Genomic DNA, 16,632 nt, shown 5'->3' with positions numbered 1-16,632 from the left:
AAAAATATAAAACAAATGTTTAAAAAATAAGTTATAAACCAGTAATTTATAAATACTTTCAAACAATTTTAGTATGAAGTATTTAAATTGCTGTATGTGGGACCTAAGGTAGGATATGAGAGAAATTAGAAAGGTGACCTTCTTTTAAGAGTACCACTCAATGCTAGTTGAATTATTTTAAAGAATTCCATTCCTCATTATTCCAAGTCCTTTAATGTCTCAAAAATTATATAATGTGTTAATTACATCATTTATATAATTGTAACTATATCTGAATTGCACCTTAAGTCTTGGAATTAAAAAACATAAGTCTAGATTTCTTCTGTGTTATCCTTTGCCAAATTATTAATAAACAATGTTAGAAAAGTGTTATGAACGAGATAAGAGATCAGTCTAACTATAGCCAACCCCACTAAAAACACCCCCCCAAAAACCCCATCCCATTCAGTCTTTCATAATCATAGCTCAATGCAATGATAAAGTCATCTGAGGCATATCTATTTTGTTTAATGATTAGCTAATACAACTCTGGGGTTATTAAATAAGTTGAAATGTGTATTTGATTTCTGTGAAGAATTCCAATGCTGTCCAATATAAGTTTCTGCAATGATGGAAATGTTCTATATCTGTCTAATATGGTTGCCCTGAGCCACATGCATATACTTAACTCTTGAAATGTGGCTAGTATAACTGAGGAATTAAATAAAATTTCACATTAATTTAAACTTAAAAAAACCTGGCTGGTACTGGAATGCGTACATTTACACTTTCACTGAAAGATGCATGGATGATTAAATCAACTAATAGCAATCAGAATAACATAACACATACACTGCCCCCAACTCAAACTTAAATAAATCAAAGCAGAAGACTTCAATTTACCTAGTTTCAATTCTGAACAGCAAATTCTCTTTGTCCTACTCCATAACTTATTTCCTTAAGCAGCGATTAAAATCACATGCTGGCCCTAACCGGTTTGGCTCAGCGGATAGAGCATCGGCCTGCGGACTCAAGGGTCCCAGGTTGGATTCCGGTCAAGGGCATGTATCTTGGTTGCGGGCACATCCCCAGTGGGGAGTGTGCAGGAGGCAGCTGATCGATGTTTCTAACTCTCTATCCCTCTCCCTTCCTCTCTGTGAAAAATCAATACAATATATTAAAAAAAAAATCACATGCTGGCCTGGTCTTTTTCAGGCAGGAATAGAAAACGATTCCCTCACCCCTGTTTTTGCTCTTTCTTCTCCAAGACATCAAGTATGCACAAAAGTACTAATCATAATGTGGTTTATGACACACCATCAATACTATAGGTGCCGTTTTAATTTATTTACAACAATTCACTGTGAACTCAAGAATAAGAATAGCTCCAATAATTTATATTTCCCAATGTGTTCCTTCCATTATGGTATCTTCCTTTTTCACTTTCAAGGTAACCACTATGAGGAATTTGATCATTTCTTTGCTTTAAAAAATTATCTAAGCTGTATACTGTTTATAATCATGCCTGATTTTTCAATTTTGTAAAAGGTATACGGGATGTAGTTGTCTATATCTTTTTGCCTTTTTCATTCAACATTATGCCACTAACTGTCATCCAGGCTGTTGCATGTAACTGTTATTTGTTTTCACCACTACATAACAAGCCATTGTGTGTCTATACTCCCATTCATTTATCCATTCTTTTGAAGATAGGATAACTACAATTTTAGTGGTATAATGAACACTCTCTCATTTGTCTTCAGGTGCACATATGCAAGATTCTATTGGCTATATGTACCTCACAGCGAAATTGCTGGATCATAGGACACATGAATGCTCAACTTTATGAAATAATGCTGTTTTAAAAAATTGGTTGTAGTATTTTCTCAATTAGTAGCAATGTTTAAGAGATATTTAATTGCCCTAACCGGTTTGGCTCAGTGGATAGAGCCTGAGCCTGCGGACTCAAGGGTCCCAGGTTCAATTCTGGTCAAGGGCATGTACCTTGGTTGCGGGCACATTCCCAGTAGGGAGTGTACAGGAGGCAGCTGATCAATGTTTCTCTCATTGATGTTTCTAACTCTCTATCCCTCTCCTTTCCTCTCTGTAAAAAAATCAATAAAATATATTTTTTAAAAGATATTTAATTAATTTCTTCTCCAAAATTTACCACCTGACTTCTCAATTTTTACCAATCAAGTGGGTATAAAATGTGGTCTAGATTTGTTATTCCCTGAATTACTAATAAGGTTGAACACCATAAAGGCCATATGTGCTATTTCCTCTATAAAATGCCTAGTCATGACTTTTACTCATTTTTCTGCCAGGACTCTTGCCTTATATTGGTTTGTAGGTGAGGAATCCATTATGTCTTCTTAATAATAACAGTTTCTCAGTTACATATATGTCAAGTATCTTTTCTCGGTTGGTGACTTGTGTTTTCACTTTCTTTAAGAGGTCTTTTGATTCCTAAATGTTCTTCATATTAAGGTAGTAAAATTTATCAACCTCTTTTTAAGGTTAATGGCTTTTGTGACTTATTTAAGAAATCTTTCCCCCCAAAATTTCAAAAATGTATTCACATACTATTTTCTTACAAGTTTTAAAAGATTTCCTTTAATCTATATTGCATTGATTGTTGAGTTGAAGTAGGAATCAATTTAAAAAAATTCCTTATAGAAAGCCAGTGGTCCCAGTCCATTTACTGAAAATCCTTTCCACATTAACTGCAGTGCCACTTCTGTTTTACAGTAATTATAACCTATATATGTGGAGGGTTATTACTAGGCTCTTTATCTTGTTCCATTGATCTATTTAGAACCATACAATCTTAAAATAACCTTGGGAGTCTTCCCTACTCTAGAACTTTTTGGAATAGTTTGAGAAGGATACGTGTTAGATCTTCTTTAGTATCATAATATCTTAAGTACTATATTTTTTAAAATTAGTCCCTATGTATGGTAAGGCAAATCACTATTTGTGTATTTTTCAGAGGCAACAATTATTATTTACTAGCAGTTCTTTACTATTCCAAACACATTTTACAGTCACCTTAACATGTTTGATGAATATTTTTTGTACTTGATTTTGATCTTTTAACATTCTCCCATTTAGCATAACTTTCATTTTAGGTTTTGCAGTTTATTCTGTCAGATTTTATTTTATTCTTAGTTTGTTAGAAATTATCATTCAAGGGTATTAAATTTTATTTTGAAATGTCCTGTGTCCTCTGAAATGATTACTGAAATATTTACTCTTTAATGTTAAACCACACATACACACTGATGCTAAACCATGAGTATGTAAATATGTATGCTTATGAATATGTATATACACACCTTGCTTTGGATGTATTTAAAAGTAAATCATAGGTATCAGTATACCCCCCTTTTCTTTTGAGATAAAATTTACATGAAATGTATAAATCTTCAGTGTACATTTGTCGAATTTTATTACATGCATTCACCATTATAATTCAAACTCCAACAAAGATACAGAACAGTTCTCCATCTTTAGCTTATCAGAACCATCTGGAGAAGCTGTTTAAATATGCAATGATGAGCCTCGCCTTCTGAGTTACTGATTAACGAAGCCTGGGGTAAAGCGCCTTAGCACTTGCATTTCTGACAAATCACAGGTAATCTTGATAACTGTTAGAACCACTGACAGACTACCATTACCCCAAAAGTTCTTTCATATTTCTTCCAAGACAATCCCTGGCCCCCTGCAATGTATGTACTCTTCTGTCTAAAGCAATCACGCCAAAATGGCGCCCGCAGGCTGCATGTGACCCACAATGAATATTTTTGCGGTCCAGCCAATATACCAGTATGTAAGAAACGCCTTCATAAAAATTTCATAACTTAATTTTTACAATATCCTGTTATACATAATTATTAATAACGAACTACAATGTTTGCTAATGACTGATTACTATAATTGTGTTGCATTTATTTCCCTTATGCGCAGACGCACCATTTCTCTACACTAATACTAGCAGCGAATATTTTAGTAGCCTTGCCACGTCATTAGTCTTGGACTGACTTGTTTGGTGTGAGCAACAGGAAATATTTTGCTTTCGGAGAACAAGAAAAATAGGTTTATTTGCATTACGCTTATTAATTTGTGCAGTTATTCAGTGTCTGGTAAATTGATGTTCAAGAAAAAATATTAATTTTTATTAAAATGTTCTATTATTTTGTTAACGATTACACATTTATTTCAGCCCTTTGTATGCAGCATGTCTCTATTGAAATAAACCTACATTTCTACGAAAATTGAAGCTTTTGTTTTTTTGCAGCCCACATAAACTTAAACCTGGTTTATTTGGCCCGTGTTAGCCTTTAGTTTGACATGCTTGGTGTAAAGCTTCCTTTACTCTGCATAAAATCTTATTGTTCATTTATGTTGCTGTATAAAAAAGGACAAAATAGTGCCATTTGCAACAACATGGAGGGACTCTGAGAACATTATGCTAAGTGAAATAAGTTAGTCAGAAAAAGCTAAGAACCATATGATTTCACTCATATCTATAATAAAAGGGTAATATGTTAATTAGACCAGACGTCCTTCTGGACGTCCTTCCAGACGAAGCTGCGGCAGCGGGGGCTGAGCCCCTTGCACCGTGCATCAGGCCTCTAGTGTGGGATATAAAAATGAAACTCATTAACACAAACAGCATTGAGGTGGTTGCTAGAGGGAAGGGGGTTGAGGGACAAAGGGTCCTAATATAAGGTGACAGGAGAATATTTGACTTTGGGTGGTGGGCACATGGTGCAACATACAAATCTTGTAACATAGAAACCCACACCTGAAACCTATATGTTCATGTTGACAAATGTCACCCCAATCAATTTAATAAATAAAATTGAAAAAAGGAATAATATTATTGATACCACTTATCAATAAAAAAGGAATAAAATATTAATATACCATCAATATTCTCCTAATTAAGAGAAGTAAAACACAGCTTAAGCCAACTGGACTTGTAATCATTCAAGCTGCATGATTCCACTGAAATAAAATTCTACAAAAGTTACAATTACAGTGACAAAAGGTAGACTCATGGTTTCCTAGGGTCAGAGGGAGGGGATCCTTTACAAAGAGGCACAAGGAAGCTTTTAAGGGTGATATTCTATATCTTAATTGTGCTGGAGGTTACATCACTGTATATAATTATTAAAATTAATAAAACTGTATACCTAAAATTAGTGAATATTTTTGCATGTAAATTATGCCTCAATAAAACATTTCGGTTGTTAAAATATCATTAAATACTATTTTATTACTAAAAATACTGTTTAAAATTTAAAAGCTAAAAATTTAATCTTACTGTAAATATAGTGGGGCAAAGCAAATAAAAATTGTGTTTATTTCCTTGGGAACCAATTTTCACACTTGGAGGAAAGAATAAGATAAAATAAAAAGAATCTCATGATCTTAAATTTGAATTAAAAATATCAATACAGCGCGGCCTGTGTAGCTCAGTGGTTGAATGTCAACCTATGAACCAGGAGAGCACAGTTCAACTTGCAGTCAGGGCTTGATCCCCAGTGGTATGGGGTGGGGGGTGGGAGGGGAGGCATGAAGGAGGCAGCCAATCAATGATTCTCATCATTGATGTTTCTTATCGCTTTCCCTTTCCCTTCCTCTCTCTGAGATCAATAAAATACATTAAAAAAATCAATATAAATTCTTGATTTTTTTTTCTTTTTCTAAAAAAAATGCATATTTTAAAAAGGTCCAAAGCTATGATAACTCTTAGCAACAGTCATAGCACCCAGATTATTCCCACTGAAGAGAATTAGGACTCTTTGGAAAATGACCGGTTTCAGATTTGGGGCAGGAAATGTACAAGATGAGTCTAGGGCAGTGATGGCGAACCTATGGCACGCGTGTCAGAGGTGACACACGAACTCATTTTTTGGTTGATTTTTATTCGTTAAATGTCATTTAAATATATAAAATAAATATCAAAAATATAAATCTTTGTTTTACTATGGTTGCAAATATCAAAAAATTTGTATATGTGACACGGCACCAGAGTTAAGTTAGGGTTTTTCAAAATGATGACACGCCGAGCTCAAAAGGTTCGCCATCACTGGTCTAGGGGCAACTTCTCTACAGGCAGAAGTTATTCAGGTTACAAAAGAGCAATAAGATTACATAAAAAGTATATAAGACCAACTTGAAGGGACTAACAATGGGCAAAGATGGGACAATCTGAGCTTCAAAAAGAATGACTGCAATAAATTAAAATACATAAAAATCTATTAATTCATACTGATATTGAAAAATGAAAAAACTAGTCATATTTGGAGGATGATATGAAAACTCATTATTCAGAAAACTAATGTAAACAAATCAAGCATTTCCCCTGCCTTTCCTGTACAAACTATGTTTACAGTAACAATCAGTACAAAATTCCTCTTTAATATGAAACAAAATAATTAGGAAAAAATCAGTATTTTGTACCTTCTAATGAAAATAATGAATCTAGGTAACCATCATTTAAAACTAATCATAAAAAACCTTATAACAGACGCATCAGTAAACTCAGAGATTACTGAAAATGGGACAAATATTATGTGCCTCCTGATGTGATGCAATAACATTCAGCATCACCTATGAAGTATTCTTGTCCTTTACTCTCAAAACTGAACTTTAATATTAAGCCCCTAGATCTAAGAGGTTACAGAAAAAAAATGGTGGATAGAGGAACAACTTAAATGACACCAGAAGGAAGAGATCTATGAAATCCAGAAACGTGGAATAGTCTACAGAAAAACATGTAAGTGGCATGAAAAAAGGAGGTGTGAGGGATCGAGTATTAAAGATTATGAGACTTAGGAGCCTTATCAATCAAAACAACTGCAAACCAACTGTAAAAATATATTTTTGAGATTATAAGGAAATGTGAACATTGACTAAGTATTAGATATTAGGGAATAACTTATTAATATTTATTTTGATATAGATGACAATGAAATTGTGTTTTGAAGTAATTTCTGTTAGAGACAGATACTAAAGCATTTATGGATGAAATGATATAAAGTATGGGAACTGCTTTAAAAGTATTACAGCAAAAAAAAAATGGGGAGGGACAGAGATAAAACAAGATTGGGAAAATGCTGATAATTTTTGAAGCTGGGCGATGGGTACTTCTATGTATTTAAAAATTCTGAATATAAAAATTTGTAGGGAGGTAAACATTACTATTTATGAAATTTTAAAAGAATATGAATTGTGGCTTAATTCTGCACTACTATAGGAAATCCTACATGCTTTATATCAAATTATGTAAACATATGTTTAATGCAATCTGTATATTTATAGCTATCATATCTATTATCTAGATTAAAGGGATAAGAAAAAAAAATTATCTGGAAGGGAAGATAGAATTTCAAGTACTGATATAAAACACTTACTTGTAATAAGTAATTGAATAATGGATTAAATAGTGGTATTAACCATAACATTCAGTCTAATATACTGAAATAAACTGTCCCTACCAAAAAGGCAAAAACTTAAAAAATAACTGAAAATGTTCTATTACATCATAAAGTCTACAAAGAACTATTAAATTTCATGTTATCTGTTATCAGGAGTCAAAATAACACTCACGTTTTGAAGGAGTTGCTCAAACCAGTCATATCCAGTATCTCTGCATGCTGCAACCTATGGAGGAAAAAAAACAGTGAAAATATCAAAATTACAAATGTACTTACTCTGAATAAAACATTCTTTTATGCTTTAGCCTTAAGTATATAAATGTCTCATCAATGCCCTCAAGTAAAAATTTTATTTTTAAAGTAAACTATTATTTTCAGTAAGTTGATAATTTACCAATGTTAAAGAATTTTATTCTAAAAACTAGAGGTCCGATTCATAAAATTCATGCAAGAGTATGCCTTCCCTCCCCCGGATGCTGGCACCAGCTTCCCTCCGGCACCCGGGAACCGGGCTTCCCTTCATCCAGAAGGTTGTCTGGAAGGACATCTGGTCTAATTAGCGTATTATGCTTTTATTATTATAGATATTTTAGAATACATTAAAAAATAGTGTAATGTACTGAAATTAAATGTGGTATTACATTTTGAACAATAACTTGAATCATATGGTGTCAGAAAAATGTGTAAGGTCTAAAGCAGTGGTTCTCAACCTGTGGGTCGCGACCCCTTTGGGGGTTGAACGACCCTTTCACAGGGGTCGCCTAAGACCATCGGAAAACACATATATAATTACATATTGTTTTTGTGATTAATCACGATGCTTTAATTATGTTCAATTTGTAACAATGAAATTGGGGGTCACCACAACATGAGGAACTGTATTAAAGGGTTGCGGCATTAGGAAGGTTGAGAACCACTGGTCTAAAGCAATAAAAATGGAAATGTCTGCTTCATATTTTCCTGCTAGTTAGCAGATTTAAAGACATCAGTGAAGCTGTAACCAGTTTGGCTCAGTGGATAGAGCGTTGGCCTGTGGACTGAAAGGTCCCGGGTTCGAATCCAGTCAAGGGCATGTACGTTGGTTGCGGGCACATCTCCAGTGGGGAATGTGCAGGAGGCAGCTGATCGATGTTTCTCTCTCATCGATGTTTCTAACTCTCTATCTCTCTCCCTTCCTCTCTGTAAAAAATCAATAAAATATATTTAAAAAAAAAAAAACTTAAAATGAAAACATTTAAAAAAAAATAAAGACATCAGTGAAACAGATAATCATGTAATTGATAATATAAAATTTCTTATGTTCAAATATGACAAGTATTGTGGGTCAAAAAATCTATAGCTTCACAGTTAAACATAATAAAACTAATCTTAATTCATGTATTCTGAAAAAGGTAAGAATTATTATCTCATTTTAGGTTGTATCCTTGGGCTATTATTGTTATCTATTCATCATTCATTTCTTTCCCTCTCAGGTTTCAATGATTGGAGGAATTTGAAGAATTTTAGTATTCACGCTTTAAGTCAATGAATGTCAAAATATGGAGCTATGTAGGAACACCAACCTCATCTTAATTGCATCCCTCGAGTATCTCCAGAAATTCTATATAATAAAGAGCTAATATGTTAATTAGACCAAACAGCAGAACAACTGTGTTGACGACCTTCCTGATGAAGCCAGGGCTGCGAGGGCTGGCTGGGGCTGTGATTAGGCCTCTAGTATAAAATAAGGGAAGTAGTACTAAATGTCGAGGTTAACCAAATATCTCAATATTGTCCCTCCTTTTGTAAAATGGGGCAGACCTCAACTAGTTTTGCACCTACAGGGACCATCGCCTTGTTGCTGTCCTTCTTACCACATCAGTGATGTTTAAAATTTTCCTTGTCATTGCTTCCTTGTCATTGTGTGGAGTTGGAGTAAACCAGAGTTTTTGGAATGTTTCATTTACTAATTTCTAGAAGAAAGAAAATGTTCAAATTAAGTAATTTTAACAAACATGGCAAAACTCTCAATCCCAAATTCTTATTAAAGCCTAGTAGAAAGCCATAAATATCTAATTAAAATACAAGTTACTGGGAATTCTTGGTATGAATTTCTCAGTTTTAAAAAAAATCACCAATTTCTCACCAAATATTTGGTAAATATTTTAAATGGGTGACAATATGCCTTGCCTAGAATTTTTGCATAGTATACACTCAAATGTTTTAAACAACAACAAAAAATATTTTTACTACTTTTGGGGGAGAATTTATTTAAATAAAAACAAAAACCTAAATATTGGAATAATCACATATATGTAAATTCACTAATAAACTCAGGATAGAATTTTCAACAAACTATTTACTAACTTAGAAAACCAAGCATATGTCATGCAAAAAAATCAAAGTTACTTTAATTTGATAATAAATTTCCTATATATATACTGCAATCCCTATAATGACATTAGATATTATAATTGCTGAATTTGAGAAAGATCACCTTTATTAATTAATACAAGATCTAGAAATAAGTGTGTATTAAAGTAAGCCTTTTCTTGAATTTACAACCTAAAAATACTGGCTTGTAAAGTTTTATATATATATAGATGGGCAAAAGTAGGTTTACAGTTGTGAGTATGCGAGTTTATTCTTGTATTATTATTTATTAATGATTGCATTATTTTCCATACAAACTGTAAACCTGCTTTTGCCCACCCCTTATATTTATATCAACAAAAATCTAGATATAAGCATTTAAATTATTTAAAAACATTTATGAAAAATGATATTTAAGTAGTCAATGTTTTATCTTACCTTAATGCCCTCTTCATCATTAACTCTGCGAATCATTTTTACACACATTTCTGTAATCTTTGGAAATGTTGGTTGTTCAATACAGATGTCTCTTAGGATCTTTATTACTCTTTTCCTGACACTGATACCAGTATCCTAAGAACAGAAAGGTATTTTTAAATGTCAAAAAAAATCGATATTCCTAGATGTATAAAATCTGTTAAAATAAAATCCTATATAATAAAACCCTAATATGCAAATTGACCAAACAGTGAAACAACCAGTTGCCATGATGCATATTGACTACCGGGGGCAGATGCTCAACGCAGGAGCTGCCTCCTGGTGGTCAATGTGCTCTGCTCAGCCAGAAGCTGGGCTCACGGCTGGTGAGTGCAGTGGAGGTGGAGGGAGCCTCTCCCGCCTCTGCTGTAGGCAGGCAGTAAGTAGCCAGGGGTCCTGGACTGTGAGGTAGTGTCTGACTGCCAGCTTCAGGGATCGGGCCTAAGCTGGCAGTCAGACATCCCACGAGGGGTCCCAGACTGCGAGAGGTTGCAGGCTGGGCTGAAGGACCCCTCCAGTGCACGGAATTTCATGCACCAGGCCTCTAGTTAGAAAGTAAATTTTAACAAGCAGAACAGTTACTATATAGTAACAAGATAAATATGGTCTACATATTTCTTCTTTATGTGCCTTCTTACTGATGTTACTATAAACATGGGTTATTTTATATTGTCATTATTTTAAGATATATCTATTCCATGGAAAAATATTAAATAGCACTGAACACAATACTAGAGTAAAAGTTTGCCAAAATTAAATGAGATAGTTAACATGAAGCTTTCAGAATATTGCCTGGTACTTAAACAGCATATGAAACACTTTTAGCAAAAATGTTTAACGTAAGTCTAATCAAACCATTGCCACTATCTTATGGTTTATAGGAAATACAAAAAACAAAAGAACAAATTAAACAAAACAATGAAGAATATGAAGACTGACCTGGTCTGACAAGGTCAGAGGAGAAGTGTGTAAAAGAGTTAGAAAATACCCTAAATTTTAAAACATGACCAGCAGATGCAATGATCTTTCATTAGATTGTTTTAAAAAAATTTTTTTCATCCAATATTTGGGACAATTGAAGAATTTGAATATGAACTGGTTATCAGATGATATTTTGTTTGGGTGTGAATTTGAGAATTAAGCTCAAATATCTATGGTAGAAGTAGTAATATGTTTTAATTTAAACTAATTTAGCAAAGAATATAGATGACATGGTGGTGGATACATGGGTGTTCAATGTACTATTTTTCTTTAATGTTACACATTTTCATAATTAAAGAGTTTTAAAAATAAATAAAAAGCATAGAACACTTAGTGTGTAAAATTATTTCCATTATGCAGTTTAGCAATTGTGAAAATATTTAGAATATATTCCTAGGGCAGATACTGTCAGAGTTCATTAGTTTGGAAATCCGATAGGTTTTGCCCTTCACTCTTGAAAACACTAAGGCACTAAAATTCTTCCATTCTTAAATACTTTGTTTCAATCAAGATTGTATGCAAGTTGAAGCTGAAAATATCTATAACTCTCAATCAAACAATATTCTGATATTAGACTAAAGGTGGTAAACTGTCATTTTATGTGCCTAGTGCATCTCTGTTGAGTTATAGAAGAAGTCAATATGCCTGCAGTGCGTGGTATGTAGATTCCGCAGGTATCTAGTAATTCCAATGGTTCCTCTTATATTCCAGGAAAATGCTCAAGGACCAGAGAAATCCATGACATATAAGAAAATTATGTATCTTAGAACAGTATTTAAGTTTGTTCTTAAGACACAAATGACTTTCTGGTCTAACTTGCGTGTCATAATTCAGCTTTAAGAAAACATCATGCAGACACACATGAATAATTAAAAAATACTGCCAGATATCAAAGTTCTGTACTTAGTTCTCATTGAAATAATTCTTCCTGTTTATATGTACACTGATATATATGTATAATTATTCTAGATTCCTAACCAAAATATTTAACTATGCCATGTAGTTCCTATCATTTACTCATAATAAACTGACATAATCAAAGGGCAATAGTAACTGAAAAAAGGAATCCAATTTTGACCAATGATTTCCTAGAGTATTGAGCAGATCTCCTGGAATACATCCTTCCTTAGAAAGCTGCTACAGTTCACAGATTGGGCAATATAAATATGTAATTGGTATTTACTTTTCTAACTTAACGTTAAAAATAATGTGACAGTACTAGGAAAACCAAATTATATTCATGAATCATAATAAAAATGACAAAACAACAAACCAATATTCTTTCAATCAGCATATCATAATACTGCTCAGCAAGCTGAGGTCGACAAAGGACAAATCGACCTAGTAATTCTACTGCTGCTTCCCGGACACTAGTAGAGTTATCCATCAATCGGCCATGAACCCCACGCTGCATATCAAGCTAAAGAAAAACAAAGAAAATATAATTTACACTTAAAGCTAATATTTTAATTTGAATAGAAAGTTCAGATAAGAATCATGTGCGCTCCTCTTTACCCTTGCTAGGATACTGGGGTCTACAGCAACAACCTCAGATAAACACTTCATGGCTTTTGTTCGAACGGCAATTGCATTTTCCCCAAGAACTCGAAGAATCTGCCAAGCAAACAATGACATTTTCATAAATTTTACAACATTTAACATTTCAACAAAATATAGCATGCAAACAAAAGATTAAAAATATCATATTTTCCTCGAATCTATATAATACAAGCCTAAGCGACCATTACAGTGGAATGACCAGAACAACCAGTTGCTATAATGCATACTGACCACCAAGGGCAGATGCTCAATGCAGGAGCTGCCCCCTGGTGGTCAGTGCATTCCCACAGGGGGACTGGCCGCTGAGCCAGAAGCCGGGCTCATGGCTGGAGCATGCAGCGGCAGGGCTAAGGAACAGCGAGCCGAGTGGTAAGGAGCGAGGGGTCCCAGATTGTGAGAGGGATGCCCACCTGCCGGCTTAGACCCAATCCCTGGGGGCCTAAGCCAGCAGGTGGACATCCCACGAGGGGTCCCGGACTGTGAGAGGGTGCAGGCCGGGCTGAGGGACACCTCACCTCCAGAGCATGAATTTCATGTACCGGGCCTCTAGTTTCTATATAAGTGAGTAAAAATCTATTGTCAACATAGAAACAAATGCTACTTTCATGATCTTTTATCTTTTCCCAATAATGAAGAGATATCATATACTACTCCCACAAATAGCCAGAATTAGATAAATATCATTGTATAAGGAATTTTGGTCCAGTTTACCTGTGTCAAATAAATATCAAAGCTCTGGGCAAACGGCCTCATAGAGGCCAAGTATCGAACAATCAAACAAGCATCATCATAGTCCACAGTATCAGAGTTCATCCTGCAACAAAAAGTTATTAAATTTTAATTTTATTTAATTTCTTATAAAGTAAGTAAATAGATTTCAAAGAGAGATAAATAAGAAAGTAAAGATGTGTTTGCTCTAGATCTTACTTTAATGTGCTGAACTGAGAAGGTGTGGTTTTGATAATGCTTCTAAGAAACTTTTTCCGGTTTTCAGCTCGATGCATAATTTGACCAGTTGTTTCAACTTCCTTTGCGTGATGTGTACCTTCAGATGATTCCTCATCTTTTTGTGATTTCATTGCTTTTTCTGTTTCCAAAGTTGTGTCACGGAACCACTGGGCTATATAGAATTTACGAGAAAACTGAAAAGAAATGAGATGTGAGTTTGATGACACTGGTACACAATCAGTAATATAAATATTAAGATTTATTCTAAAACAACTTCCATCAGATGAAACCATATTTTAAGAAAAAAGTTGTAACGTTTAGAATATCTAAATGATAGAAAAAATTATTTCACTTAGTCCCATTATAATGATGTCAAAAGATAATTTGATAAACACAACTGTATTAAATACCACTATTGACTACTTTACCTAAGGACAGTATCACAAGAGTCAGTAAAATTAGAAGGATAATAGGTCAACTAAAAAAAGTTTAGAGCAAATAGATAAAATGCTGATAGCAGAAGATTAGTTATTTTCAAAATCTCAACTTTAAGAAATAAACAGCCAATTAATATTTAAATATTTTAATACTGAGTTATATCTCTAATCTGTTCATTTCAATGATTGAAAACCTTCAGTAGTTGGCTAAATAACTTAGTTAACTCCAATCTCTTTAGACTGCATTTCCCATCAGTTAAAAAAAAATTAAAAGCATCCCAAATTATGCATACTGTATCCTAATAAATTTTATAATAGGAACTATTATACTATTTTTGATACTTAATATAACATACACAAAAATAGGAACCATTATACTAATATTTTTGAAACTTAATATAACATACACAAAAATAGAATTAAAGATTATATTAAAAGTAAATATACATATACAATTCTAATAGTTTCTTTTTATATGCTAACAGTTTCTTTTTATATGCCATGCCCTCTGTGAGGACCAATGATCTAGACTAGTCTTAAAGATAACCTATGAAAGGATTTCCAAATACTTCCCATGTCACACAATTTTAGTACAGTAAAATCTCGACATAATGGACTAATTCGGGTGAAGGTATGTCTGTTAAAGCCAAAAGTCCATTATATAATAAAGTAGGTTTTCTGAATGCATATGTTAAAAATTGACAAATTAGTTTACCTGTTTTTCTTACGTTGACACCTTTTATGTAATTTAAATTAAGTATGAAAAGTTTAATTTCACAGAAAAGTTTTCTATATGTATTACTGTAATTTTATTTTTTAAAATGTATTTTGAATTATTTTGATGGGCTCTTTTTTTTTTGTAAGTGTATTTTTATTGATTTCAGAGAGGAAGGGAGAGGGAGAGCGAGATAGAAACAACGATGAGAGAGAATCATTGATTGGCTGCCTCCTCCATGCCCCTACTGGGAATCGAGCCTACAAATCCAGGCATGTGCTGTTGACTAGAATTGAACCCGGGACTCTTCAGTCCACAGGCCCAACGCTCTATCCACTGAGCCAAACCAGCTAGGGTTGTATTACTGTAATTTTAAATTTATATGGAATAGGTCTAGTAAATGCATACGAGTAAACAATTGTACTCAGCTGAGGTGTGGCTTAGTGCACACAGTAATATAGGACAGCACGCATTAAAACTGCTGCAGAAAGTCATGCCACAAGGAAACAATGGAACCAGTTACCATGCACAATAAGGATGATCATGTGCTAATCATCTGCCAAACATTGTTTATGAGCAATGACTCTTGGATTTAAATATGTAACTATAGTTGTAGATATATATTTATTTATGTTGCTGAAATTACTAGTGTTTCTTTTCAACATATGGCCTATTCGCTAAAATTTATTAAAAATAACAGTGAATTAATAACCTGTTAATTATAAGCAAATATTGGTTAAAAGCATTTTATTTTATTTTTATTTATTTTTTTTTCTGATTCTTTTTTTTTTTTTATTATTAGTTAAGGTATTACAAATGTGTTCTCATCCCCCGCATTAACCACCAACCTCCCCCCCACACACAAACTCATGCTCCCATCCCCCTGTTGTCCATGTCCACCGGTTTGGCTTATATACATGTATACAAGTCCTTCGGTTGATCTCTTCCCCTTACCCCCGCCCTCCCCTACTTTCCTTCTGGGGATTGATAGCCTGATCGCTGTTTCTCAGTCTTTGGGTCTGTCCCTTAAAAGCATTTTAAAATGAACAGGGTGTTAACTTTCACATATGACATATGGACAGGAAATTTTGTCCATTAAATCTGAAGTTCGTTAAACTGAGGTCCGCAAAATCAAGGGCTTACTGTACACTATAATATCTGCACCAGAATTCCATAGAAGACAAGTCAATCCATAACAATTCTTTTCTGTTTAGATTATCAACTATCCTTTTGTTTCAAAAATCAACATTCCAGACAATTTTCCCCTTCATGACATTTCCCAATTTTCTTTCAGACCCAATTTGAATAAGCATCGTGCTATTACAAAAAAAAAAAAGTTGAGAGAATCCTACCACCAGTGAAGGATCAGTCTCGGTGTTTTCCTCCAAGTAATCAAGTAATGCTTTTTGCAATTGCTGGATTTCATCTTCTCCTCCTGAAACCTATAAAATAAGCCAAATAAGAATGTACTTTAATAAATTCCATAGTTGCAAACACAGAGGAAAAAATAACAAATAATAATAAGGAAAATATAAGTATAGCAACTAAATGGAAGAAACAGAAGAATACAATTTTTGAAAAATGTATTGATAGCTAAAGTTGGCCTTTATTTCTATGAACTTCATGTCATCTTTCTTTGAGGAGCAGCCTCGTAGCTGACATAACAATGATCCGAACAATGTGTGAAATCCTCAGAGACAGAAAGGTCCTAGCAGCGGTTTTTCTGTTCGGA

General features: G+C 33.7%; 1 protein-coding gene across 1 annotated transcript in view; it reads right to left on the bottom strand.

Moving 5' to 3' along the window:
- The window catches only part of NIPBL (NIPBL cohesin loading factor), a 185,189-nt gene that overhangs the window by 26,126 nt on the left and 142,431 nt on the right, over positions 1-16,632 (bottom strand). Inside the window, exons 26-33 of the mRNA XM_081089955.1 lie at positions 16,253-16,342; positions 13,728-13,942; positions 13,512-13,614; positions 12,756-12,854; positions 12,514-12,660; positions 10,221-10,355; positions 9,284-9,382; positions 7,603-7,656 (exon numbers count right to left, since the gene is read on the bottom strand). Of these exons, the coding sequence (XP_080946081.1) occupies positions 7,603-7,656; positions 9,284-9,382; positions 10,221-10,355; positions 12,514-12,660; positions 12,756-12,854; positions 13,512-13,614; positions 13,728-13,942; positions 16,253-16,342 (942 nt within the window). The remainder of the gene's footprint in view (positions 1-7,602; positions 7,657-9,283; positions 9,383-10,220; positions 10,356-12,513; positions 12,661-12,755; positions 12,855-13,511; positions 13,615-13,727; positions 13,943-16,252; positions 16,343-16,632) is intronic.

The sequence above is a fragment of the Myotis nattereri genome (genome assembly GCF_964212035.1).
Source record: "Myotis nattereri genome assembly, chromosome: 4".
NCBI lineage: Eukaryota > Metazoa > Chordata > Mammalia > Chiroptera > Vespertilionidae > Myotis > Myotis nattereri.
This window is presented reverse-complemented; position numbering and strand designations above follow the sequence as displayed.